General features: G+C 46.2%; 2 protein-coding genes across 2 annotated transcripts; both read left to right on the top strand.

The window, feature by feature from the left end:
• On the top strand, positions 1-9,446 carry GRPEL2 (GrpE like 2, mitochondrial). Its single transcript, XM_043465020.1, has 4 exons — positions 1-293; positions 2,510-2,663; positions 3,897-3,978; positions 6,226-9,446. The coding sequence occupies exons 1-4, from the start codon at positions 220-222 to the stop codon at positions 6,588-6,590; spliced, it is 675 nt and encodes a 224-aa protein (XP_043320955.1). The 5' UTR covers positions 1-219; the 3' UTR covers positions 6,591-9,446.
• A 2,451-nt stretch (positions 9,447-11,897) lies between these two features.
• On the top strand, positions 11,898-24,696 carry PCYOX1L (prenylcysteine oxidase 1 like). The gene is made up of 6 exons (XM_043465016.1): positions 11,898-12,277; positions 16,754-16,960; positions 18,438-18,612; positions 20,487-20,698; positions 23,178-23,318; positions 23,756-24,696. Exons 1-6 carry the CDS (start codon positions 11,953-11,955, stop codon positions 24,412-24,414), a joined length of 1,719 nt encoding a protein of 572 aa, XP_043320951.1. The 5' UTR covers positions 11,898-11,952; the 3' UTR covers positions 24,415-24,696.
• Positions 24,697-26,919: the final 2,223 nt, after the last annotated feature.

Here is a 26,919-nt window from a genome sequence, read left to right as displayed (position 1 = left end):
CAACCTACCCGAGGAACACGCCGATGGCCGGAAGAATTGCGTTGCTTATAGACCGGGTAGGGAACTGCCCAGGAGCAACCCGATAAGTGGCGTTCCCATCCGGGGCCCTAAGAGAAAAACGCCCGCGAAGGCTGATGGGAAGCGTGGTTTTTGAAGGGAGCGTAGCTCGTCATTTGGAGCAAGTGCGCATGCGCTGCCTCCGTATGCCGAGGTGGGAACATGGCCGCCAGGCTCCTGTGGGCGGTCCGGCGGCAGATGCAGCCCCTGGCCTCGCATGCCGCGTCCGAGGGCAGGTAAGCGAGGCAGGTGGGGATTGGGAACTTGAGGACGATGAGGGACGAGCTATCTGAAGGGGAAGTTTGGGGCTGGAGGACGAGGGAACCTCTCTAACCTCTCGGCCGCTACAACTGGGCGCTCACGGCCCCATCTTACAGAGCGGGAAACTGAGGTCCACAGCCGCGCCTCCTTGTTGGGCCGAGGTACGTTGGAAGATCCGAGGTCACGCCCTCGGAGGTGGGAATTGTTCTGACTGAATGGGGACGTGCCCGTCCCGCCCCTTTCTCCAGCTTTGGTGCCTACAGGTGAATTGGGATTCTCTCCTAGCCTCCTGTGTGAACATAATGGGGAACCAATATCTGAGCTTCACTTTTCCTGTAGGTAAAAGGAGGGCGTTGGACTTTGCCAAACGGCCATTCCACCTGCCTTCAGAAGTTTAAATTCTGGTGGCTGCTTTTACCCATCGATTGCAGCAGCTTTTTTTGATCACTTATCTTGCCGATTGCAGAACTGTGGGTAGCTGTTTTTATTCTCCCGTTTAATTGGGGGAAACTATGATTTAGAAAATTTGAGTAACGTCTCCAAACTTAAATACTCAAGAAGTTGTGGAATTCAGACTGAAAACCAGTTAGGACTATAGAATCGGCCCTTTTAAATTAGTGACCAATGTTCATTATTATCAGGGACGATTCCCTGTTGACAGTTTCTTTACCAGAAAAAGTAAACATTGCTGAGTAGGGGGATGGGTAAGGTTGGATCTCTGAAAAGTAAATTACGGTGATATCCGAAAATTTTGCATAACTATTTGTAGCCTTTTTTACCATAACACACCTGACCCAGCACTAGGGTGAGAGGTTGAATTCTGGGTTTCAAGCTTTTTCCCCCTAATCTTTTGGGCAGTTTTTGGTGTAAGGAAGTGATCGGGAGCAAAATGGTTCCTTCTAATAAAATTTTCCCCCCACTCCAGTTCTGAAAGAGTAGCAATTGAATGAATCCACCACAATTCCCCTCTTTCTCATGACTTGGGCCCTGGCCATGTTCCCTTCAACTGGCCCTGAGGATATTTTGACCTATTTTTAATTGGGTAAATGTTGTTTTTTAGGACTTTAGGAGGAAGGATCTATTTCACCCTGTTTGATGTGGCCCAGATTTATGGTGACCACATTTTCTGAACTGAAAATTGGTAATCATGTATAATTTGACGTAAGATCATAATAACTGAATTCAGGACTAGCAGGAAAGATAAAAAGTAATCTTGCCCACACCCTTATACTGATGGTTCCCTCATCCCTTTCTTGAACTACACTCCTTTACTCCTACTAAGCGTTCATTTAGATTTCACCTCAGTGGCCACTCTTCAGTATATGCCAGTTTATATAGATAAACTATTTGTTTTAAAGACCTTTCACACCCACAGATTTTCTTGATGGTCTTACTTCAAATTAAATTATGAGTACCCAGGAGGTGTAATGGAAACTTCCTTGTACAGGGGCTTCAAAACTGCTGCAATCCAAGATCCACAAACCCCTACTCTAAAATTTTTATGTAAACGGAACTACGTATCTATATGATCTATTTCATTCACCTGTTCACAGTCCACAACATAGAGTAAATGTCAGTTTTTGATTGATTTGATTTTACGTGGTAAGTTCCCAACTCATTTTCTCTTAATGCAGATTCTCTTCGATAAAAGCCTTTTACTTAGAGCTTGTGATCAAGAAAGCTTTAGAATTCTAGGTCTCACTCCAATTTGATAAGGTACCTTTACTGGGGTTAATTTTCCCCATTTATAAAATGAGAGACTGAACCTGAACTGTATGGCTTTTTGTTTTGAATTCTTGCTTCTGGCATTGTCCTGCTGGTTCTAGGTACTATAATTTGGTGTTCTCTTGCTGACTTTTGTGTCCCCACTTCCAGCTATTTCTACTGCCTGATGCTCAGTATCCTGATTCAACAGAATACTAACTATGTGATCTTGAGCAAGGCATAAGCCTCTCTGAACTTTGGTTTTCTCATCTATAAAATAGGGATGATAATAGTATTTATCTCACATATTGTGAGATGAAAAAATGATTTCATAAAAATCTTGTCAGCTGTGTCTGGCACTTAACAAGTACATTATAAGTGTTTGTGTTGTTAGTGAAACTGAAAGCACTTTGTCTAGAGAGAGTCAATCTGGGAAGCATTCCAGTCTCTGAACTTTGTTGTAACTTTGGCTGTTTGTCATGGCTAGGGGATGGCTGCATCCTTTCAGCACTGCCACTCAGAGAACCGCTGGTGAAGACTGCAATTCTGAGGACCCCCCTGATGAACTGGGACCCTCTCTTGCAGAACGCGCCTTAAAGCTAAAAGCTGTTAAACTGGAGAAGGAAGTCCAAGATTTAACAGTAGGTAGATTTTATATTATCTGTTCATATAGTCTGAAATATATATCATATTTTCTATTATTTGTTTATGTTACCGGTAATCACATCTTCTCTCTGGCTTAAATACTCACATAGTTTTTTAAGTCAGTTTTTTAAACTGTTTCCTCTAATTAGCTCTTTACTCACTCTTGTTAGATATACTGAGCAAAATAATCTGTAGTAGTTCAAAAACATTACCAACTACATATACTCATCTTTGTTCAGTTTCCTGGTGTGTCACAGTACTTAGATATATGATATTTTGGTAGTTTCAATGGAAGTACAATGCCTGGCATGTAGTAGTCACTCAAATAAACATTTGTTGAATTAGTGTGGTCATTTATCATTTTATTCTGCCAATCAGACTCTTATCTGGCTTAATGTGCCAGTACTGTACTGATAGATTTTGAGAAATAGAGTAATTCCAAAGCAGGACCACCCAGAAAGGGCAATGAGGTTAGAAAGTGTGTCTTATGAGAGTACTGAAAGGAACCAGGGATTATAAGAATGAAAGAAAAAAAAGACTAAAGAGGCTAAATAATTGCCTTCAAATAGATGACATATTTTTATTAATACATATTTATTGGCTGTGCTGGGTCTTAGTTGCAGCGTGTGGGATCTAGTTCCCTGACCAGGAATCGAACCTGGGCCCCTTGCATTGGGAGCATGGAGTCTTAACCCGGAGAAGGCAATGGCACCCCACTCCAGTACTCTTGCCTGGAAAACCCCATGGACGGAGGGGCCTGGTGGGCCGTCTATGGGTCGCACAGAGTCGGAGATGACTGAAGCGACTTAGCAGCAGCAGCAGCAGTCTTAACCACTGAACCATCAAAGAAGTCCCAAGATGACATACTTTTAAAAATTTACTCTTGGTTGTCCTAGAGTTTAGTTCAACAATAGAAAGTTGGAGGGTGGCAGTGTTGGCTGAAGATGAAAAAGAAAGCTTTTTCTGAAGATAATGAGCTTGAAAACAGTTGTTATGGGTTCAAATTGGAAGCGTAAATGACAACCTGTCAGAACTGTAGTAAACAGAGATTGCTGCTCTGACTGGGAATTTGGAGTAGCTGATACAAGATTCCTACACAACTCCTAATGTTTTTGTTTATTTTTATAAAAATCTATACCAAGGGTGAAATTTGTAGAATAAACAAAAAGTTTCTTTTCTACCATAAGCATTTGTTTTCTCATTATTTTGACTTTGCTTCTGATGCTCAGGTGAGATACCAGAGAGCTGTAGCTGACAGTGAAAATATAAGAAGGCGAACCCAGAGATGTGTAGAAGATGCCAAGATATTTGGTGAGAGATTTATTAATAATACTTTTTAGTTTAGGGCACTTACTAGCAGTTCTGCACACTGAACTTAGCAAAAAACACATCTGGGTCCTTAACCAGCCTATACTGTACCCTTCCAGAAAACCCATAGGTTTTATGTGCTGCTTATTGGGAATGTTGGAAAATGAACCATTTGCTGAAATAATGTTTGCCTTTATTTTCACCAGAATTTTGTTATTTTTCAAGCATGTACAGTTATCATTCTAGTGCCTGTATAGGCACTTCTGTTTTAACTATTTAATGAACAAGTGAAGTGAATCATTAATCAGAAAAGAATCCAAAGAGCAGACACATAGGCAATCAGAAATGCTAAAATTTGCTTCATCTAAGCAAAACTGGTCTGTATTCAGAATGCAGTAACTAACTGTGTCTCCACCAGACAACTTTCACAACCATAGACAAAAATCATTTGCGTTACTCTCACTGTTGTACAGCTTGATGAGTTACAACTCAAAGGCTCAGACCACATGGAATCAGATAACCCTGATGGCTGTGCTAGATCAAATCTCTTTTTTCACTGATGGCATTGAATAATCTTTTTGGTTCATTTCAAAGTCTCTCAGAAATCTTTTCCTAAATGCACCACATCTTGTTCCAGATCTGTTCATGAAACTGTTAGTTGAATAACAGAGATTCAAGGGTAAAAGGCAATCTTTGATGACTTGCTATACTCACAATTTTTTTTTCATTTATTAGTTGGAGGCTAATTACTTCACAACATTGAAGTGGGTTTTGTCATACATTGACATGAATCAGCTATGGAGTTACATGCTATACTCACAATTTAATATGGAGCATTACACTTTTACTGCACATAGAATGGAGTGCCCGAGGGGCCCTTGGATACAATTTAGTCCAGTCTCCTCTTAGAGGCAAGCTAGAAAAAGTTATTTGACATCAGATGTAGATATGAATCCATTGATCCCTGATCCCTAATCTATTTTTCTTTCCCTTGTATCACTCATACTCCTTCCTGTTCTCTGGATTTTATCTGCTGTTTATACACAAGATCCACTCCATTCGTGTCCCATCCAACCCCATTCCTTTGGCTTAGCCTTCTGATTCTCATTCACTGCTTTAGATACCATGTTTCAAGACTGAATAAATACTAACCCCGAAATTGTATTCCTAAATAACTCAGTACTGACCCCCAAATGTGTTTCTGATATTTCATCCAAGTTTTAGTCACATATTTCCAACTATCAGGGCTCAACAAACTGAAGCCTTTCCATCCAGACAGTACGTACCTGGGAAATCTCTCCTCTGTCATTATCTCTCTTATTGGCTGCATGTTTTGATACAGGGCCTTAAACTTGTTCCTGGATTAAAACTAGATCAACAAAGTCCTTCACCACTCACCAGCTCCTACCAGGGCTTTTGTGTTACCACACAAAAATGATATTCCTTATCATTTCTGTAAGAAAAATGAAGAATGCTGCATTGGAAGTAATGAGATTTCTCAACAACTGAGTTAACTTTTATAAAGTTTATGTAATTCTAAAAAAATTAGACAAGCTTAATGGCCTGTCTCCAGCAGACAGAACAGAGTGATTTCCTCACAAACAATAAGATATAACTTTGTAGCAGGCATTTAGAGACTTAACTCATCTATGGAGTATATTTCTTTCCTGTTCCTGTTTAGCTGATCCTTAAGAATAAACCACTCCTTTACTCCTCAGCACAGTCTTCTCAACTCCTCTTTTATTCCCCTATCAATGAATGTCTTCTTCCTATTGAGAATACATGCCTTAGCACAAATGAGACAGGCAGGAATTTTCAAAATATATGTTAAGATGAACAACTCACCTTTAGTGCGTTGTTCAGTCACGTCCAACTCTTTGCAACCCCATGGACTGCAGCATACCAGGCCTCCCTGTCCTTCACCCCATAGATAAAAGAAGCATATAAAACTAAGTCAAGTTTTTAAAAAGACAGGTTTCTGAACCTTTTGTAGTCTTACCTAGTTCTTGGGTTCTAACAGTCTTCCCCATCTCCTAGGCAGCTTCCTAGTCATATGTCTTCTAAGAGAAATGTTGGCTCATCAGTTCGGTTGCAAGGGTAATCACTGGTGATGATCCTCAAATCCCATGTAGCAATCTTTGCATTTCCTGGGGTACCTAGTATACCAGCCACCTCTTTGAGCCTTCCCCAAACTCTGCCCTCAAGAACAGAGTGATTTACAAACAGTAAGAGTATCTGGTTTCTCTGTAGGAATTCAGAGTTTCTGTAAGGATTTGGTGGAGGTTGCAGACATTTTGGAGAAGACTACAGAGTGTATTTCTGAAGAAACAGAGCCTGCAGACCAGAAGCTTACTCTGGAGAAGATCTTCCGAGGATTGTCACTTTTAGAAGCAAAGCTGAAAAGTGTGTTCGCCAAACACGGCCTGGAGAAGATGACACCCATCGGTGACAAATACGACCCTCATGAGCATGAACTCATTTGTCACGTGCCAGCTGGTGTTGGGGTGCAGCCTGGCACCGTGGCATTTGTAAGGCAAGACGGCTACAAGCTTCATGGCCGCACCATTAGACTTGCCCAGGTTGAAGTGGCAGTAGAGTCTCAGAGAAGACTGTGAAGCGGCCCAGAGGAACTGCGTGTTCTCCCAGAGTGCAGCCACCTGTGATTCCTTTATTTATTAAACTAGGTTCGTATTGTACATGAGGTACTTCATGTGATCTGTTTTGGATTTAGTCATATTGGCTTTATTTCTGAGATACTCTGTTGATTTAATGTGACCTGTTTGGTCTCATCAGAAGTCTTGCCATTGGGCATTTGAACAATGTGACAAGTGTTCCTGTGGCCTTATCAAAATGTGTTTAAGAAAATTATTTTAAAATTGGTACTCTGATGACTTTCAATCCAAAATGTTTTTTAAAGGTGGAAATGAGTGTATGTTTATGTGTTTTCAACTAAATGTTCATTTCTAGTCCCTATAACAGAAATTGTATAGGATCTTGAATTTGGTGGGAAGCGGAGGTGGTAGGGATTGGTTTAACATTTGGGTACTGAAATGATAAAGCTTTACAGCTGTATGAATTTGAATCATTTGGATTGATTTTTATGCACATAGATTTTCAGAGCCTACCCTTTTCATTTTATTTTTCTTCTAACCATCTTTTGTCCTTGTAGTTCCTGCCAGATGGACTTCATATTCACACTCATTTCCCTTTTTAAATCCCATTTACAAGGCTAAGGCCTCAGGAAAGACTTGGAAGACAGAGATTGGCAAGAAATCAAGATACCAGGTCCCTTTCAAGCAAGTATGGCCAAGAAACCTTGTGCTTTCCTTGCTGAGTTGTCTTCAAATTATTTTCAGCCTCCTTAGGTGTATAATCATTTCAGGGAAATTGAGGCAGTGCCAACAGCTAATGACCTAAGCTGGTCTATGCAAGCAGTTTACCACAATTTCTCTTTCCATTGGCCCTTAAATCCTCTGCCACTTTGTCAGATTTATCTTGTGGTCCTTGATTAGATTATGTAGGGAGGTAGTCAGGACCAAAAAATGTTAGGTTCTTATGATTCCTCATTTCATTTAGTTACGCTGGGTTTGGAGTTTTTGTTTTGTTTGTTTTGGGGTTTTTTGGGGGGGCTACTCACAATTTACTACCTCTCTTACATTGACTAGCTTTATATCCTAGTTTTTTTATCTGTCTTATGTCACATGTAAACATCTAGCTCCCCTTTTATGTACGGACCTTCTAGAGGTAATGAGCCTATGTGTATATTTTTTATTTCAGTCTTATAGATAGTGTTCTATAAAAAATTTATTCAGTAAATGAGTTAGTGAATGAATGATATATATATCAAACATTAGAAAGGAGGTCTTTATAGATATTTTAATGCTAGGAGCCGCCTTAATAATCTAATCTCACCCTTTCAGTTTCTTCAGACTATGTGAAAACATAGTCTTTTTAGGACTGGACTCAAAGAAAAAAAAAAATCTCTAAAACTAGTAAACTAAATTTCAGTGAGAACTTAAGTAAGAAACAACTAGATATTAACTTCAGTATTTAAGATTCAACAGTTCTATAATGAACATGCAAATATACCCCCAACAGAAAATTAAATGTTGTTAAGTGTCCAGATTGTCCAGGTTTAGGTTTAAGTTACTTTCCCATAAAATAAATCCATTTCTTCTAGAACTGTATGACCCCATTCTGTGGGATGGTGAAAGAGCCTCTTAGACATCTTAGATAGTTATAGCACACTACACAGATATGCATCAGCAAAACCATCCCCTAATGGGTACTACCACCTCCACCAGATTTAGACACAAAAAAACAAATACATACTTCTCAGATGCAAACAAAAGACTGGTGGTGAGATTTAAAAACCAGAACCTCTTGGCCTTCCACTAAGTACATCCTGTAAATATAATGAGCAGTCAGATTTCACAATGGGAATATGTCTTTTTTGCCTTCATTCCTTTAAGAATGACAAATATTGACAATAAGAAAGTGAGGCAATTATGATTTTCCATTTGTTCTTGGATCACTAGCTGTTCATTACAAATGAATTAGAATAACCATAATTTCAGGTATGGAATGTTCTGATTACTTGAAGAGTTTTTCAGTATTCTTTGCAACCTCCTGTTTTAGCAAGTAGATTGAAAATAATTTTAGATTCTTCTATTATTCAGTAGTTTTGCAGACTTAAAAGTATAAATTTAGAAGCTGGAGCTGTAACAGAATCTCAAAAAGTTGAAAGGCTTTCAGGAGCCAGCGCAGCATAACAGAGCATATGCTTAGTAAGCATCAACTCAAACATAGTTCCCAGCCTAGTCACTTCACTCTTCTAAGCCTGCTTCCGTGTTTGTAAAATAGTTATAATTCTCAACCTATTACGAGGATTAAATGAAATGTGCAAATTGCCTATTACAGTAGGCCATCGAATATTTATTTTTATTGCTTTTTATACACATTGTTTTTTGTATGTTTTCATAGTTGCCTAAAGTCTAAGGGAAGGGGAAGACTGGTGCTTGACTATAAAAAAATAATTGTAAGTTAATCAGTCACAGTGAATTGTTTTCCTTTCAGCTTCTGTTTTTTGTGTGTGTCTGTTTAAACTATAATGAGGAAGTCTACATTTTTAGACTGGAGAAATAAGGTTTTTTCAGTGCTCTTAATTATTTTCATCTTGATGGTAAAGTAAAAAGATATTACTGGCTTGTAGATGATATGTGTAAGGAAGCTTTGGCTCATACGAAGAGGGACCTTGGTGTCTTAGTACTTGGATTTTATGAATCTTTGGTGGATTTTCCTTACCACTATAAAGGAATCATTCAGTTTGTACTGACATAAGTTACGTGGTGCTCTTTCTTGGCAAAGGATTTAATAAGTGAAGAAACATCCTTAAACACTAAGGCAAAATCAAAGAAGACAAAGGTGAAATATAATCTTCGGAAACAACATTAATAAAACCTTAATTGAAATTACTGTTTCGTGTATTTACTGTCTGTCTGCCAGAATCATATTGTGTATTGACATGGTCACTTCACTGACTGCTGACCGACCTTGTTGACACTCAGTGGAGGGAACTTGGGGTCTCACAGCTGCCCAGGCAAGTGGATGCAGTGCAGGCATTTTGCCTTGGTGTTGAAGCCTTGTCTTTTTTTACCTCCTTGACTTGCTTCCTTCTGATTTCTATGTATTTCTTAAATCTGGACTCCTATTTATTTCTGCCTTTCTGTCTGGCACTGCCTTATATTCTTGTGCTTGCTTCTTGGTTCTAATCATCTTACCTGCTTTAATCATTTTACTCAAACTGCAGAACTTCTGACCTCTCAATCTGATTACTGGCACATGGCCGCCTGCTTCCATGTGCCCTTCCCAACCTTTGCCTAACCTTGTCTTTACCTCTGCTTCTTCACTGGCTTCCACATACCCAGCCTCCTGGCTAAGTGCCCCTCTTTGTAGCCAGCCTTTCCTGTAGTTTTGGCTTTGCATTTTCATCATTCTTCCCACCCTAGCTCCATAATCCATTGTTCCCCACATTCCCAGAGCTAGTTGGCAAGTATATCCTTACCTTACTCTTGTCCATTCTCAAATTCACTGGAGGTTTTAAAGCACAGCTTTGAAATCTCCTTGAATCAGGACCAGTAGATTATAGGGAGGTGACACTGCTGGTTTCTGACCCATACCTTCCTGTCTCTGGATGCTCACTCTTGATACCTAGCCATCAAACCAAAGAGCCAACTCAAGTAACCTGTGGAGTAGAACCAAGGGCCATGGCTGAGCTTTTAGCTGACAGCCAGCACCAATCTGCCAGCCACGTTAGTGAGCCATTTTGAAAGTGGACTCTCCAGTCCCCAGTGGAACAGCCCCATCTGACATCACATGGAACAGATGAGATCTCACTGAGTCCTGCCCAATGTGCAGATTTATGGGCAAAAAAAAAGTGATTGTTACCTTTAGCCACTAAGTTTTGGGGTAGTTTGTTATGCAGCAATAAATAACTGCTGGAATCACCCAACCTTACTCTCAGTCTCACTACTAGTTGTTTTGTACCTTGGCCACCAGAATTATGGCTCCTTGGTTTTCCTCTTAAACAGCTTTTTTGAATTTGTCCTACAACTTTGATACACATGGATTGTGGGATTAGAAGAATTTTTTCCTAACAGGAAAAAACAGAGCTGTAAAATCTAGAATTATCAAGGACCCTAAAATTGGCTCAGACGGTAAAGTGTCTGCCTACAATGCGGGAGACGTGGGTTCAATCCCTGGGTTGGAAAGATCTCCTGGAGAAGGAAATGGCAATCCACTCCAGTATTCTTGCCTAGAGAATCCCATGGATGGAGGAACCTGGTAGGCTACAGTCCATCGGGTCGCAAAGAGTCAGACACGACTGAGCGACATTTACTTTACTTACTAAAAAGCAAAGTTGAGTTTTAATATGATTTTACCCTATTAAAAAAATACTGCATGGATCATACTGTTAGCACATAAGAGAACATGGCACAACGTGATCAATGAATGCTTGTTTTAAAAGATTTAAGGGACTTCCTGGCATTCCAGTGGTTAAGACTGCTCCCAATGCAGGGGGCACAAGTTGGAATGCAGATCACATGCCACAGAGTGAGGCCAAAAAGAAAACAGTAATTTAAAGGAGTATCTTGAGTCTGATTTTGCATTTTAACACAAATATTGCCCAAAAGTGTTTTTGTTTTTTGGGTTTTTTTAATATGGGAAATGCATGTTTATTCATCTACCATTTTACTAATAATCCAGTTTGGCCATGTTAAGACTCACAAAGTTGGCTGTAATCTCAGCTCTATGCCCTTTTACTCTTCTCAGAGTCCCTTCTATTTCTATTCTTAGCCATAATCTGGCTGCATACACACGAATTTTATTTTATTCTGAAACTCATCCCCAATTTTATTTTCTGTGAGAGGAAATCTGTCCTTTATAGTGTAAACTAGCCATAGTGAAGCTGCTTTTGTTTCCTTAGAGGGTGAAAATGGGGCTTATCTCTTCCTTTCTACCATTCCTCTCCCCTCTAAGAGTGGATGAAACTCTTACCTTTTGTTTTTGAAGTAGAAGGCAGAGACACAAACTGTGTATCAAAGCTGCAAAGGCACGTGGTAACTAACAGCAATCTGGAAAGCATCTGGCTTTGTTTCAGCATGCTGAAACAAGTAGCCTCTAGCATCCTGGCTGCATGGTTGGTCAGCAATTTCCAGCACTTGCAGACACTGCCAAGTGATTTCACATCCCTTATTTCACGTGATTGTCACAACCACCTAGAAAGGTAGAGCAGGAAACTGAATGAGACAGAGAAGGCACGTTACAGAGCTACTAACGCTCAGGGGTTGGATTTGAACGGAGATCGTCAAAGCTTCAGTTTTTTCTCGGTCATCAGCCTCGCCGGAGCTGGGCCTGGGTCCTGATGCTGAGCACCCAAAGCGCGCACACCTGCGCCGGAGCAGGACAAGCCAGCCAATGAGGAAACCGCATCCAGGAGGCGGGACGGAGAAGTTGCCAATGACAGAGCCTGCCCCCAGAGAGATGCGGCTAATGAGGGCCTCGTGCCGAAGAGGGACTGCCGCTTGTCCAATAAGAAGCTGTGACCAGCGAGGCTGGAAGGCGGAACAACCAGTTGGGCGCTGGGGCGGGGCGGGGAACCCAGCGCCAACCCGCCAGTGCCCGAGCCCCGGCGTGCTGCCCCCATCGCTGCCCGCCATGGCCCACGCTGCCCGGCTCCTCGCCGCGCTGGCCGCGCTCCTCGCTGCCGCCGCTACAGGCGATGCCCGGCCCAGTAAAATCGGTGCGGGAAGGACTGGGTGGGGTGCAGATCTGGGGAGGGCTGCGAGGGAAAAGGGTTGTCAGCCGGGAGCAGCTGGATGGGGGAAGGGGAAGGCAGCTGCTCGAGGGAGGGGTCCTCGGCAGAGGAGCTGGGTGGAGAAGAGCCGAAGCACTGCGACTGGGCGAGGAAGGGGGCCGCAGTAGGCAAGGTGCTGATGGGGAGGGAGGCGTGGGTCTGTGTCCAGGGCTACCTGGGGTAGAAAAGAGCCTTGGGGCAGGACTGGTCACTGATCTCACCAGCAGGTTCGGGGGCATTGAGCATCTGCCCTCGACCTGGCTCTTTGCCAGGTGCCCCCAGGACTCTGGCCTGTCTGGATGATGTCATTCACACAGGTTTATTGAGGGTCGTCTGTGTAGCAGGCACTGGTCCATAGTTCCTGTCCGGAGGAGGAGAGACTTCACAATACAAGGAAGTTAGTGCTAAGGCTGAGAAAGACTGTGAATATAGAGGAAGGGCACTCACCGCAGTCTTTGTGGGCTCTGGGAGGGCTTCCAGAAGTAACATCTAAGCCAAAAACCTCATGGAGGGTAGGAGACAGTTCTAGGAGAGACAGAACCCATGATAAGTCCTCTGGGGACAGATTTGCTGAATGACAAAGTGAGGAATTTTTCACAGTAGTCTTCTTATTTATTTGCCTTTTTTTTTTTTTTTTCAACATTTTATGTTGAAAATTTTCAAACCTAGACCAAAGTTGAAAGACTTATACATTGATCATCTCTTTACCCAGCACCTAGATTCTGCGTTAAGAAACTGCTACTATATTTGTCACAGACCTATCCCATAGCCATTAATCCATCTTACATTTTAATGCTTTTCAAAATAAATTGCAGGCATCAGGACATACTGCTAAATACTTGATCATGTATATAACTGACTAACATTCCATATTTGTTTATACTTTTTTCCTCTTAACATTTGTCATTTTGACTCAACATGAATCAAAGATTTCCAAGTCCCTCATATATCAGATTTCTGTAGGCAGAGATGCTGGGTTTCTGGTGTGGGAGCAGAGTGCCTCTCATTGGGAGGGAGGGCTGCCCCATGGGAGTGCCACAGACATAATGGGGCCAGTGCAGTGCTAAGGTCTGCATTACCAAACCCCAGCTCAGGCCATAAAGGATTAAGACAGGCTGAAGCGTGCCAGAAATCAATTTAGGACTGAACATTTAGGGTTTTCAGAGGAGAGAGAATCCTGAGAGCCAGAGTGGAGAGAGAAGGCCTGATGAAGGAGATGGATTTGGAGCCAGGCTTTGAAGGATGGAGAAGAAAGGCAGGCAGGGTCTTGATGTGCAGGGCTCCAGCATCTCTTGAGAAAGGGCAGCAGAGCATGGCATTTCCCAGTGACCACTGAGGAAGGGGCAGGATCTCCTCACAGCTCAACCATTTCTGCCAATGCAGAACTTGTTGCCCGCCTCATTCCAGCTGGCCCTACCCACCTCACCCCAGGCATCATCAAGGCAAGAGACTTGGCAATGCCAAGCTTCCTGCAACTTTCTTGATTTTCCTCAGTGCTCTTATCAGAGCTTCTGTTCGTCCTTGGTGGCTTGGGCTCTACCCATAATGGGAATGAGGAGCTTCCTATTAAGATGGCATAACCCTCAGGCTGCTTCTTGATCAAATCTGAACACCTTGGTGTGGCATTGGACCCTTTAAATTCCCTTGTAATTCCACCCGGGCCCTGCTCATGCTGTTCTCTCCGCAGAGAATGGGTTTCTGCTCACGGTAAAACCCACTGTCCTCCAGGATCCTGATCTACATTGCTTCCCTTGTGAAGCATGGGGCCCACGCTCTCAGGCAGACTTCCTTGCTTCCTCAAGATTCTCTGGAATCCTGCTGTTGTACTTGGTCACGCATTGTCATTGCTAACTGCATGAATCTGTCCTCTCGTTCCCTGCCCATGCTCAGGGGGTACAGGGCCCTCTCTGTTTTATTCATTCTATGTGCAGCAAATCTTACCACAGACTAGAGAGCAGGTGTCAGGTCATTGGTGTTGAAGGAGCCAGTTCTTAGAGAGTCGAGGTCTTCTGCTTCCCTATAGCCTTTAGGCAGCTTCTAGGTCTTGTGATAGCAATTTCTCTGGGCGGGGGGTGGGGGGGGGGGGTGATTCAGGGCTTTGTCAAAAGTGGAAAGGGTGGGAAGCACTTGGTTTAAAAGGTTAAAGGGTATCCTTGGAAGCGGCTTTGTAAACACTGAGAATAAGGAAGTAATTTTTTCTTTCAAAATGGAATAGTGAGCTCTACTGCCTGCCAGAATCAGGGGACATAGGGACCTGCCCTCAGTCCTTGACAGATCATTTGAGTAGTGTCCCACGGACCAGGCCAGGGTAAGGAGAGTATGCTGTGGGAAAGTGCAAGAGGGACAGTTGTCTTAGGCAGGTCAGGACAGCCAGCTAAGAATGACATATAAGGGCCACAGAGGTCAGCAAGGCAAAAGATGACAGAGCGTTTCTGACAAAGGGAACAGCATGGGCAAAGGCACAGGCATGACAGGGTGTCATCTCTCTTCCACAGCAAAAGAAGCTGAGGCAGGGGACTAACCTGGTGGTCCAGTGGTTGAGACTCTGTGCTGCCACCACAGGGGGCGCGAGTTCTATCCCTGGTCAAGGAATTAAGATCCCGTATGCTGCATGGTATGGCCAAAAAAAGAAATTGAGGCAGACAAGAAGGTGGAGTGTTGCAAGGTTGAGGCAGGACACAGAATAAGTAAATGGAGACCAGATCATAAAAAACCTTGTAGTTTTGCCTTCTTGACAAGAGTTAGTAGTCTTAGGGTCCCACAGGGGTCTGTGTGTGTGTGTGTGTGTGTGTGTGTGTGTGCTCAGTCGTGTCCAGTTCTTTGCAACCCCATGGACTGTAGCCCACCAGGCTCCTCTTGCTTCTTATCCAAGCAAGAATACTGGAGTGGGTTTTACCATTTCCTCCTCCAGGGGATCTTCCTGATCCAGGGATCGAACCTGCATCTCTTGTACCTCCCTCATTGGCAGGCAAATTCTTGACTACTGCGCCACCTGGAAAGCCCACCATGGGTCTAGTAAGGACAAATCTCCTTCTCTTTGGTAGGTTACTAGACTGTCAGGTGAGAGGAAAGCTGTGTCTTAGGTACCTGGTGGGCAAAAACTGTGGGCAGCATGGCTGTCCGGCTCAGGAGCTCCACAGCTGCTTCACTATCCTCTCAGTGCTGTGTGATGATTACTGTCTGTTTGATCAGTGGTTCCTAGTAGCAAGAGCCCTGACCAGTCACACGCTCTTCTCAGTGACTTGGATCAGAATATTGATGGTATATGAACTAAGTTTGCAACTAAGGAAAGAAGGAGGAGAAGTGAAGACAGTGGGTAAGACCCAAAAAGATGTCAAAAAGCTGAAACTATAACAAGAGTCCAAAGTGAAAAATAGTGCCCTCTATGGTGATGAGTTATCTGTCACAGGCTGAATTCCAGGCTTGACAAACATGGATATGGAAATGACTTAAGTGTCAGGTGAGAAGTTGCAATAGACCAAGGGTTGGCTGACTGCTTAATTTAAAGGCCAGAGAGTAAATATTTTAGGCTGTGCTTACAGTCTCTGTTCCAACTTTACTCAACTCTGCCTGGCATGAAAGAGCCATAGCCAATAAGCCAAAGAAAGGGCATGGTTCCATTCCAATAAAGCTTCAGCTTGCAAAAACAGAAATCTGCCTTGATTTGGCTCTCAGGCTGTAGTTTGCCAACCCCTGGATTAAGGAGTGGATTCCTAATACTAATCTAACCTAATCTTAGTAATTTAGTAACTAACCTAAACTTAGTAACTAATCTTACCTGGCAGTGACCAGGTATTCACCAATTCATAGTAAAATATGCCTGGTGGTTCAGATGGTAAAGAATCCACCTGCAATATGCGAGACCTGGGTTCAATCCCTGGGTTGGGAAGACCCCCTAGAAAAGGGAACAGTATTCTGGCCTGGAGAATTTCATGGACAGAGCAGCCTGGCAGGTTACATACAGTCCATGGGGTTGCAAAGAGTCGAACACGACTGAGTGACTTTCACTTTGACTTTCAATGAGTTTGTATAAAGTTAGATTTATTCCCTTAAATAAATTTTGAGATTCTTCCCTGCCCCTTTGCTGCCAACTTGTCTTTTTCTTTATAAAATAAGGGTTATAGTAGGTGATAGTTTGCAGGTTGTACTTTGCTGTTTATTGATAGCTTTACTGCCTGGCGAATTCCATGGATGGAGAAGCCTAGCAGGCTACAGTTCATGGGGTTGCAAAGAGTCGGAAATGATTGAGCAGCTAACACTTTACTAAGCACTAGTCTACAGATTTCCTTTCTGAGATGTTAAAAGCCTATGAGATGCGAGTACCTAGGAAACCACTGGCCCAGGAGACTGAGAAGGAGTGACCCACAGTCTCACGCGCCTGCTCTGTCTCTCCTCACGCCTGCCTCCTGGGCCTGATGACAGCTGTTGTTGGAGCTGGAATCGGGGGCTCTGCTGTGGCCCACTTCCTCCAACAGCACTTTGGCCCCCGGGTGCAGATCGACGTGTTCGAGAAGGGGACCGTGGGCGGCCGCCTAGCCACCATCTCCGTCAACAAGCAGCACTATGAGAGCGGCGCCGCCTCCTTTCACTCCCTGAGCCTCCACATGCAGGGTTTCGTCAAGCAGCTGGGTGAGTGCACCATCCTGGGGCTGGCGGCAGCCCTCGGGCCCTTCCCAGGTGACCCTGATGGTCAAGGCCAGAAGGTCATGTAGCCCAATCTCCTCATTTTACAGATGGAGCAGCTGAGACCAGAGAGGGGAAGGAACTTGCCTGAGGTTACACAGTGAGTTAGTTGCAGAGCCTGGATTAGAATTCAGGTTTGACAGCCCCACCCCCAGACTAGTTTCTTTCCCCATCAGGTTACTGCTTCTCAATAATCTATAATCATAATGGCTTCCACATGCTGTGTGCTTGCCAAGCACCTGGCGTCCTTCTGGATGGTACATAGACATTACCTCTAATCCTCCTACCGGCCTGCAAGATGGGTGCTGTATCTCCTCCCAAGGAAACTGAGACTCAGAAAGTGTATACACCTGGGCTAAGGCCCTACAGCTAATAAGTGAGAGAGCTGAGATTCAGCCCCAGCAGCATCTGTCAAAACCACAAATATATATACCACTGGATGCAGAAATTCCACTTCTCAGAAGTGATCCTGTCAGTGTGGTCACAGGCGTACAGAGCAGCAGACACATGAGGTTACTCATCACAGCACTGTTTGTAATAGTAAAAAGTTGAAAATATCCTACCTGCCCATCCACTAGGATCTGAGACTAAATATTTTTTAAGCACATAGCAGACTATCCAGTAGCCAAGTCCTATATGCCCAGGTAGAGAACACTCTATTAAGATGCACATGTCAGTAAGGTGCAGGCCACTGTGTATATTAATAGTATATGGGGTTGGGTGGAGGGAGGGACAGCTCACAAATGTGTACACATTTATAAGTGTTGGCACAAAATATCTCTAGAAGGATCCTGAAGGAATATACTTACTGGTTGCCTCTGGGTAGGGGAACTTTGTGGTTTAGGGACAGGAATAGGAGGGAAAAAGAAAAACCCATGACTTAGGGCAGGCCCTATAATCTCTAAGCCTCACCTTCCATCTATCCATCTTTACCTGGGGGGTACTGACTCTTGTCCTGCCTCTCCCGAGACTGTGAGAGGATGAAGTGAGATCCGAAGCTCCAGGGCTCTGTCGGGTGTAGAGTGCTGGTGGTTGTCAGGAGCTGTGATTTCTTCCTTGTGGCCTTGCTGCCCCGGGCCACCATCCCAGAGCAAGTGCCATGGCTGTCAGCGCCTGGACGATCCAGGATGACGACTGAATCTCCCTCACTCATGGCTGAGTAGATCCCTGTTAGAAAAACAAATAAAACGGAATACGAGTTTAATTTTCATTTCTTTGTTGACTAGCCAGGCCAGACATCTCCCCAGCACACTGTTCACTGTTCTTGAACAAGCGGCACAGATGCGCCATAGTGTCACCTTCCCTTCGGTGGAGTGATCCTTCAGGATGGCCCTGAATTTAAGCTTCGGGCATTGCTAGGTTCCCCTGGGGTTCAGGGGGGACCTCTGTCGGGGACCTAAGGGCCTCTTCCTTGTCTCCTCAGGGCTGCGGCACCGGCGCGAGGTGGGAGGCAGGAGCGCCATCTTCAATGGGGAGAACTTCGTGCTGGAGGAGACGGACTGGTACCTGCTGAACCTCTTCCGCCTCTGGTGGCACTACGGCATCAGCTTCCTGAGACTGCAGATGTGGGTGGAGGAGGTCATGGAGAAGTTCATGAGGTAAGGCTGGGCAGAGCCTTGGGGAGGGCCTTCCAGAGGGAGAGAGGAAAAGAGGTGCAGAAAAAACCAACTTGACTATACATTGTCGAAATGGAAAAGGTACTCACTGGGTGTGAGAATTCCGCCCAGGTTCCGAGCACACCCCCAGCATCAGCAAGGGACTTACTTTAGTACAGCGGTACGTGGTCTCTCGTGTTGTCACACTGGCATCCTCTTTCCCGTGGCTGAACTGGTAAATAAAAGCATGGGCTGCAGGACTTCCCTGGTGGTCCAGTCATTAAGACTGTGTTTCTAGTGCAAGGGTCATGGGTTTGATCCCTGGTCAGGGAACTAAAATCCCACATCCCTTGTGCTCTGGCCAAAAAGAAAATCATGGGTTGCAAACTCAGCCACCTTCAAGGGCCTCCCTGAGGTATGAATAAGTGAAGCAGTTTAGTGAAAGGGAAGGATAAGGAGTGAGGGGTCCTGAAGAGCCAGGCCGCATCTGAATGGGCAGCTAGCTCTCTGCTCAAGCCCCTTGTGGCTACATGGGAATGCCAGCCTCACAGGGCACCATCGTCCAGTTTTTCAGAAGAAACTGGAAATCCAATTGTATGTGAAATTAGTTTTTCAGTGCTTGCAACCAGTTCATCTTACAAAGCAAATAAGACATATCTGCAGGCCACAAGCAACCTGTGGGCCACCATTTACAAACTCTTCTGTCCTCCAGACCCATCTAGAACAAACACCTTTCTTTACCAGTTATCTCCTCCTCATGTCCCAGCCCCCTCCGCATCAACTCCAGATAAGAAGGGCAAGTATCCTGTTGTCACTGTGCCCACCCCTCATAGTCCACTCACACACCAGGCTGGTCCCCAGCTCTCCCCGACAGTCAGTCCTTCCAACGGTTCTCCCTGTTTCCCGGCCTAGGTGCAGAGACTTCAGGATCCGACACTTGTTCATGGCCTCCAGGTCTCCTTCCTGGTTTCTGGCATTTCTCTGCTCTTCCCGCTCCTGTAACTATGCTTTTTATGGCACTTCTTCCTTGTACTCTCCGGGTAGCCCCAAAGTTAGGTCTTCACTCCTCTTTCCTCTTATAGTTTTCTCCCTTGTCAATTTTATCCAAACCCCCAGCACCAAGTTCTCCCTTTTGTGGGAGACAGCCTCTACCTGTGAGTCCCAGTTGCCCCTTAAGTTCCAGACCCACTACCTAAGCAGTTTCTCACTGCTTTCTGGACACCTCTATTTGGGCTTCTTGTCAACAACCAAACCCGGCACATTTACAGAACAGCCCGAGCAGACGCAACATTCCAAAGGCCACCATCCAAAAGTTCATCAGCCGGCGGCTCCAGAAAAATGCCAGTCCTCTAGGTGGGGAGAGTCGTGTGGGAAGAAGACATTAGTGAGGGGGTGAGTGGGAGCCTTGTTGGACCGAGCCACGGGGCAGGACAGGGCAGGCTAGCAGAAAGCATGACAACTTTGGCATAATGCAGCTGCCATGGGGTCCAGTGTGGTCCTAGAAGCCAGGGAAGAGCTGCTGTTGCTGGAGAGGGGATATGTCAGTGGGGGTAGGCATGGCCCACTGCTTGGCAGTCCCAGCTGAGTGAGAAGAGGACTGCATCCTCATTAGGGAGCGGCTTGAGAGGTGATATGATTGTCATTCAGAGGAGCCACCATGTGAAGCCAGGTTCTGGTGGGATCCAAAGTGTTTGCCCTTCTCTCTGGGCTGTCCCTCCAGGTGGGGGCCAGCAAATAGACCAAAGGTCACATAACAAGCTTCCTCTCCTACCCCTACATGGAGAGGAGGGGTGGGCCCCCAGGTGCAGTGACCCAGCGGCAGGTGGTCAGCAGAAAGGCTTTTCTGCACAAGGACTCTGGGTCCACATGTCTCCCAGGATCTATAAGTACCAGGCGCACGGTTATGCCTTCTCGGGTGTGGAGGAACTGCTCTACTCGCTGGGGGAATCCGCCTTTGTCAACATGACCCAGCGCTCTGTGGCTGAGTCCCTGCTCCAGGTGGGCGTCACCCAGCGCTTTATTGACGACGTAGTCTCCGCCGTCCTGCGGGCCAGCTACGGCCAGTCAGCAGCGATGCCCGCCTTTGCCGGTGAGCCTCCAGCCCTCAGCCTGCCCACCTGCCCTTCCCCAGCCCTCCCTGTAATAACCTTACATTTACCTGACTCAGTACATGACATCACCCCAACACCCTTTGATTCTGGCATCCGTCCTCTCAGTTGGCAGGAGAGGGTGTTCACCTCACTTCACAGTGAAAGGGAAGCTCAGATCTCAGGTCCGGGGTGTTTCTGCCACTCCTGTTTGGGTTGGTTTCATGATCTGCCCCACTAAGGCCTCTGGGCCCCTGGGTGTCCACTTATTAGAGCACTGCATCTTCCCAGCTCATTACTGGGGTGGGCGGGCACATGTATCACCCACCATCTCCCAGTACAGGACACAGATCTGCCCAAGAGAGACATCAGGGCACATCTTCCCCAAGGTGTGGTGACTATTCTGGGCCTTGAAAGATACAGAAGGATTTTACTGGGGCGGTGGAGGGCCGGGGAGGGGCATTCAAGGCCAAGGAACTACATAGGCACACACTGGCCTGCTTGGCTGGGTCCCTCTCCTCTCCTGCCTTCTGACACGGAAGGCCCAGGCTCAGTCCTGTGTCCTCTTCTACTCAGCCTCAACTTGGTGAGGCTCTCACCTACTCTCAACTACTCAGCCTCCCTTGGTGAGCTCAGCCAGTCTTGGGGCTTCAGTTCCGCCCACCTGACTCCCAAACATGACCTCTAGCCCAGACCTGTCTCCAGAATTGCAAGCTCATGTGTCAGCCGTCACCCTTGTGTCCACACTGGAAGGGCTAATGGGCGTCTCAGACTCAGTGCATTCAAACCTGAGCTTCTGATCTTTCCCCTCAAGCCTGCCCCTCCCAGCCTCCCCATAGCTTGGCTGGTAATTACTCCTTTCGGTTGCTCCAGCCAAAACCTTGAATCATTGCTTTCTCTCATATCCTTTGTGTCGTGTGTCAGGCAATCCCATCTGCTTTACCTTCCATGTATACCTAGAATCTGACTGCTTCCTAGCAGTGTCTCTTCCTTGGTCTAAGCACTAGCGTCCTTCACCAGGATTGCTACAAGTCTCCTACCAGGTCCCCCACCCTCTGCCCACTCCCTGGCCCCTCCAAGCTCAACACATCACCCAGATGATCCTTTTAAAACAAAAGACAGATCCTGTCAGGCCTGCATGTAAGACTGTAACGGCTCCTACTTTCCTTCAAGGAAAATCCAAAGTCCTTCCAGTGGTCTGCAGGGCCCTGTGTGGTCTAGGTCTCACCATCTCACCACTCACGCACTCCAGGCCAGCCACTCTGGTCTCCTTGCCGTGTCTCCAGAGTCCCGGGTACACTCCCGCCTTGAGGCTTTTGTGTGGCCATCCCTCTGCCTGGAAGAATCTTCCTGGAGAGCAGTCATAGTACACCCTTGCCTCCCATGTCTCTGGGAAGATGTTGCCTTTTCATCGAAGCTGCCTAACCTCTCCTACCCCCAGCAGTCTCAGTCCCCTTGCCCTGCCAGTATCATCTTCTAGCAGGCTACTGAATTGACTTGTTTTATCTCCTCCCACTAGAATGCATGTTTCCCAATGGGAATCTGTCCCCTTTGTTTACTGAGATATCCTTACAGCAGTGCTGACCATCATAGGCACTCAGACCATTTTTGCTGAATAAATGAATGAAAAGGTTTATAATTAACAAGTACCTCCCACATGCCCAGGATACTCTTCCTCTGGCCGCTGCTAGCTCCTTCCCAGCCTTCTGGTCCTGCCTAGTCCCATCAGTGAGACGACCCTGCTCACTCTTTCAGCATCTTGTAGGTATCCTTTGAGATATAATTCATGTATCACACAGTACACGCATTTAAAGTGTAGGAGTCAATGGCTTTCAGAACATTCAGAGTTGTATTTCCATCTGGCTTCCCTGGTGACACAGCAATAAATAATTCACCTGCTAATGCAGGAGCCATGGGTTCAATCCCTGGGTCGGGACTATCCCCTGGAGGAGGAAATGGCAACCCACTCTAGAATTCTTGCTGGAAAAAAAATCCCATGGACAGAGGAGCCTGGTGGGCTACAGTCCACAGGGTCGCAAAGAGCCAGACATGACTGAGCGACTAAGCGTGCACACACATACACCTGTGTCTCCATCACCACAATCAATTTGAGAACATTTTCACTGCCCTCAAAACTCATCCCTATAGCCCTCAGTTCCCCCAGCATCCCCTAGCCTTCCAGCCCTAGGCAACCGCAAATTTGCTCTGTGTTTCTATGGATTTGCCCATTCTGGGCAGTCTATTTAAATAGAATCATACAATCCGTGGTCTTCTATAGTGGCTCTTGCACTGAGGATAATGTTTTTACTTTACAACATTGTGAATTCTATTGTATTCATTTCTGTGTATTGTCTCTCCGAGCCGGAGTTGGGAGGAGTCTTGGCCTGGGACAGAGGCCTGGGTAGGATGGTGCTGGACTCTCCAGCCCCACTGCCTAGAGGTTGAGAAGCCACTGGTTGCCCTCCCTCCCCCTTTGCCCAGGAGCCATGTCTCTAGCGGGGGCCCAAGGTAGCCTGTGGTCTGTGGAAGGAGGCAACAAGCTGGTTTGTTCTGGTCTGCTGAAGCTTACCAAGGCCAACGTGATCCATGCCACGGTGACCACTGTGACCCTGCAGCCAACAGGTAAGTAGACAGAGCTGGGGCCCCGACCCCTCCCTTCCTACACAGTGAACACTTCCACCTCCTCTATCCCTAAAACTCCTCTGCTGGGGTGCAGTTCCCAGCACTGCCAAGTGACACCAGAGGGCAGTGTTGTCCTGATTCAAATGTCAGAGCCAGGAAGCAGAGACTTGCATTCATCTAGCCCCATTCATTTGACCACTGAGGACTCACAGCCTTGCCCATGTTTCCCAGCTAGTCAGCTCGACAGCCAGAGAAAGAGCTTGGGTTTCCTGATTCCGGTCCAGGGCTCGCCCTGCCACCATACCAGCTGACACAGCAGCTGGACGGCACGGCTGCACCCAGGGTCTTGTCCCCTCGCTGCTGGGCCCTGGATGGCAGGTAATGGGTAGAAGCCAAGAAAGAAGTTGACTTTTGTGTTCTCTTCTCTCTCCATCCAGAGGGGAAACCCTTGTATCGGGTCAGGTATGAGAATGAGGCGGGCACGGGCTCTGACAACTATGACATAGTGGTCATCGCCACCCCCCTGCACCTGGACAACAGCAGCACCATCGCCTTTGAAGGATTCGACCCGCCCATTGATGTCGTCCAGGGCTCTTTCCAGCCCACCGTCGTCTCCTTGGTCCACGGCTACCTCAACTCTTCCTACTTTGGCTTCCCCGACCCTAAGCTTTTCCCCTTTGCCAATATCCTTACCACAGATTTTCCCAGCTTCTTCTGTGCCCTGGACAACATCTGTCCTGTCAACATCTCAGCCAACTTCCGGCGGAAGCAGCCTCAGGAGGCCGCTGTTTGGCGAGTCCAGTCCCCCCAGGCCCTCCTCCGGTCCCAGCTGAAGACCCTCTTTCGCTCCTATTACTCAGTCCAGACCGCTGAGTGGCAGGCCCACCCCGTCCACAGCCCCCACACCCCCCTCCCACGGTTCACGCTGCACGACCAGCTCTTCCACCTCAATGCCCTGGAGTGGGCGGCCAGCTCCGTGGAGGTGACGGCTGTGGCTGCCAAGAACGTGGCACTGCTGGCTTTCAACCGCTGGTACCAGGACCTAGACAAGATTGACCAAAAGGATTTGATGCACAAGGTGAAGACCGAGCTGTGAGGGCTCCGAGGAGAGCTGGAAATGTCCAGCCTCTGCTGAAGAAGGACGCCCTTCGCAGCAGCCAAGATCGTGTAAGCCACGCGCACCCACAGAGTCCTTCTCTGACCTCTCCTGTGTGGGTCCCGGTGACCCACTCTCTGCCTTTCCATCTTAAGGATTCTCACAGTGGTTGCTTTTTTTTGAAGGGGGAGAGTAAGAGAAGGGGAAGAACATTCAAGCCAATGTATTCACTTATTTATTTTATCTTTTTTTTAAGAAGAAATAAAAATCCATCTTAAGCTGCTTCTGACTTTGTTTTCTAAGTAGAAGACGGTGATAACTGTGGTAGGGAATATAAGGCAGAGAATTTTGAGTCCAGTTTCTTTATTGTCTACTCCCAACAGGTACCTAAGAACACCTCCAATGAAACATATGTAACCAGATGGTTACAAATAGAGGGAAGATGAGAAAACATAAATAAGACAGGATAATAGCTCCTATATGTTAGACTTCCTAGATGCAAGTACCTAGTTAAGAACTTTAACTAGACACCACCCAAGTCTTTAAACAACACTGCATATTGGAGGAGATGCCTGGAAGGATACAAGGAAGAAATGGTTACCCCAGCAGAGCTGGGAGCCTAGCTCAGCCTCCTGGCAACCAGTGGGAAAAGGGAAATATACCAGGCCATAGAAAGAGGAACACTTTTTTCTTTGGCAACTAGAAGAAATGACCATTCTGTCCATTAAGAGTCTTGTCTTATGAGAAGACAAGTTCCCAGCTTGTAGAAGGCAGTTGTGCCTCACCCCCAAACATCTACCCAGAAAAGAAAAGGGAGGAAAGATGGTGGTGTGATGAAGTTTGTTGGAGACTGGATGCCCAACTCCTATTCAAACCAGCTAAACCTGGTTCCGAGGAGGGCCCACATCCCCAGGAGGATACCATGCTGCCAAATGACATTGGCATTGTAAATTCCTAATAGGAAAAGTCCCAGAGATCATCCAGCTAACTTCCCTCTTTTCGTAGAGATGGAGATAAAAGCCCATAGTGAGGAACGAATTTGCCCAGTCTCTTGAATTCATACAATTTAAATCCAGAGCTTCTCCTTAAAAGTTAACTGAATTCAGTATAGGACAAAATACCCTTCAAGGTGGCAGAGGCCCAAATCTGTCTGAAGTTGCTCTTACTATGCGGAAGTGATGGTAGTGAAAGAGATGGTGACTTTGAAGTGCACATAGCATGCACTCATTGGTCATTATAGGAAATAGGAAGCCGACACACATCAGTAAGAATACTTTTGGTTGTGGCAGTAGTAAAAGACCAAACCCAAACTAGCCTATGCAATAAAAGGGTCTTATTAAAGTCCAGGCACAGGGCAGGCATTGAGTGTGGTGCAATGCCAGCGTCATCACTTCTTTCATGGTCAGAGATGGCCGCTAACAGCTCCCAGGGCCAGAGGGTCTTCTCTCATGAGCCCTGAAGCAGAGTCTGGGCTCTGGGCCTACTGGGCCCTTACTAAACCAATTCCTGTGGTCACATGAACACCACGTACAGGTGACTTAGGATTTAGCTACTGGACCAGTACCTGGGACACAAGGGATGAGATTAAACTAATCACCTTAGAACAGCCCTGAGGAAGAGGTGATCTCCAGACTACAAGATCAGAGGGGTGGAAAGGGTGCTGGGGAGAGGTCAACCAGATGCAGGATGGGGCTGTTCCCTTCCCCTCCTCTCAGCTCCAGTGAAACCTACATGCAATGATTTCTTGTCAAGGCTTGTGTTTGAAATAAGGATGCTGTGGGCTGTCGTGGTGTAACTGATGATCACTGGTACTGGGGCTGGAGGACCAAGGCCAATACCAGACTTGTCCTTAAAAACCCTCGCATCCCTCAGGGTGTGTGCACAGAAAAGGCCAACCAGGGCCAGATACGCTTGATCCTCAGCCTGACTGCAGTGGGCTCGCTAGTCCTCAGAAACTTCCTCTGTCTGGGTAGGCAGGCCTGAACAGCTCAGAACAAAAACAGACCGAGATGCCTACTCTGCCTGCTTCCACAAGCCCAAACCTGACAGCTGGATCCCACTACCTCTTTGCCTATAAGGAAAAGCCAGAGATTCCCGAAGGCAGCAGAAGGGAGTGAGGAAACCAGCAGGAAGCCTTGGCCTCAGAGCCCACCGTAGCCTTCTTAGTCCAGGAAAGAGGCCCCCATGGGTCCACAGTTCTCTGGGAGAAGACAGCATTTGCAAAGACAGATCCCTACAACCTGCCAAATGAAACAGGAAAGAGGTCACACCACCTCAGTAGTTCTGGGTGCAACACTGTTATTCAGTCGCTCAGTTGTGACAGACTCTTTGCAACCCCATGGACCGCAGCACACCTTCCCTGTCCTTCACCACCTCCCAGAGTTTGCTCAAACGCATGTCGACTGAGTCAGTGACGCAATCTAACCATCTCGTCCTCTGTCAACCCCCTCTCCTCCTGCCTTCAATCTTTCCCAGCATCGGTCTTTTCCAACAAGTAGTAGATGT

The sequence above is a fragment of the Cervus canadensis genome, chromosome 4 (assembly GCF_019320065.1).
Source record: "Cervus canadensis isolate Bull #8, Minnesota chromosome 4, ASM1932006v1, whole genome shotgun sequence".
Classification (NCBI taxonomy): Eukaryota; Metazoa; Chordata; class Mammalia; order Artiodactyla; family Cervidae; genus Cervus; species Cervus canadensis.
The sequence above is the reverse complement of the archived record's forward strand: the minus strand, read 5'-3'. Positions and strand labels throughout refer to the sequence as shown.

Coding starts and splice junctions, on each gene's coding strand:
- PCYOX1L (XM_043465016.1), top strand. CDS start 11,953: ATGAGGAAACCGCATCCAGGAGGCGGGACGGAGAAGTTGCCAATGACA. Junction 20,699..23,177: donor AGCGATGCCCGCCTTTGCCG/GTGAGCCTCCAG, acceptor CCCTTTGCCCAG/GAGCCATGTCTCTAGCGGGG. Junction 23,319..23,755: donor TGTGACCCTGCAGCCAACAG/GTAAGTAGACAG, acceptor CTCTCCATCCAG/AGGGGAAACCCTTGTATCGG.
- GRPEL2 (XM_043465020.1), top strand. CDS start 220: ATGGCCGCCAGGCTCCTGTGGGCGGTCCGGCGGCAGATGCAGCCCCTG. Junction 2,664..3,896: donor AGGAAGTCCAAGATTTAACA/GTAGGTAGATTT, acceptor TCTGATGCTCAG/GTGAGATACCAGAGAGCTGT. Junction 3,979..6,225: donor AGAAGATGCCAAGATATTTG/GTGAGAGATTTA, acceptor GTTTCTCTGTAG/GAATTCAGAGTTTCTGTAAG.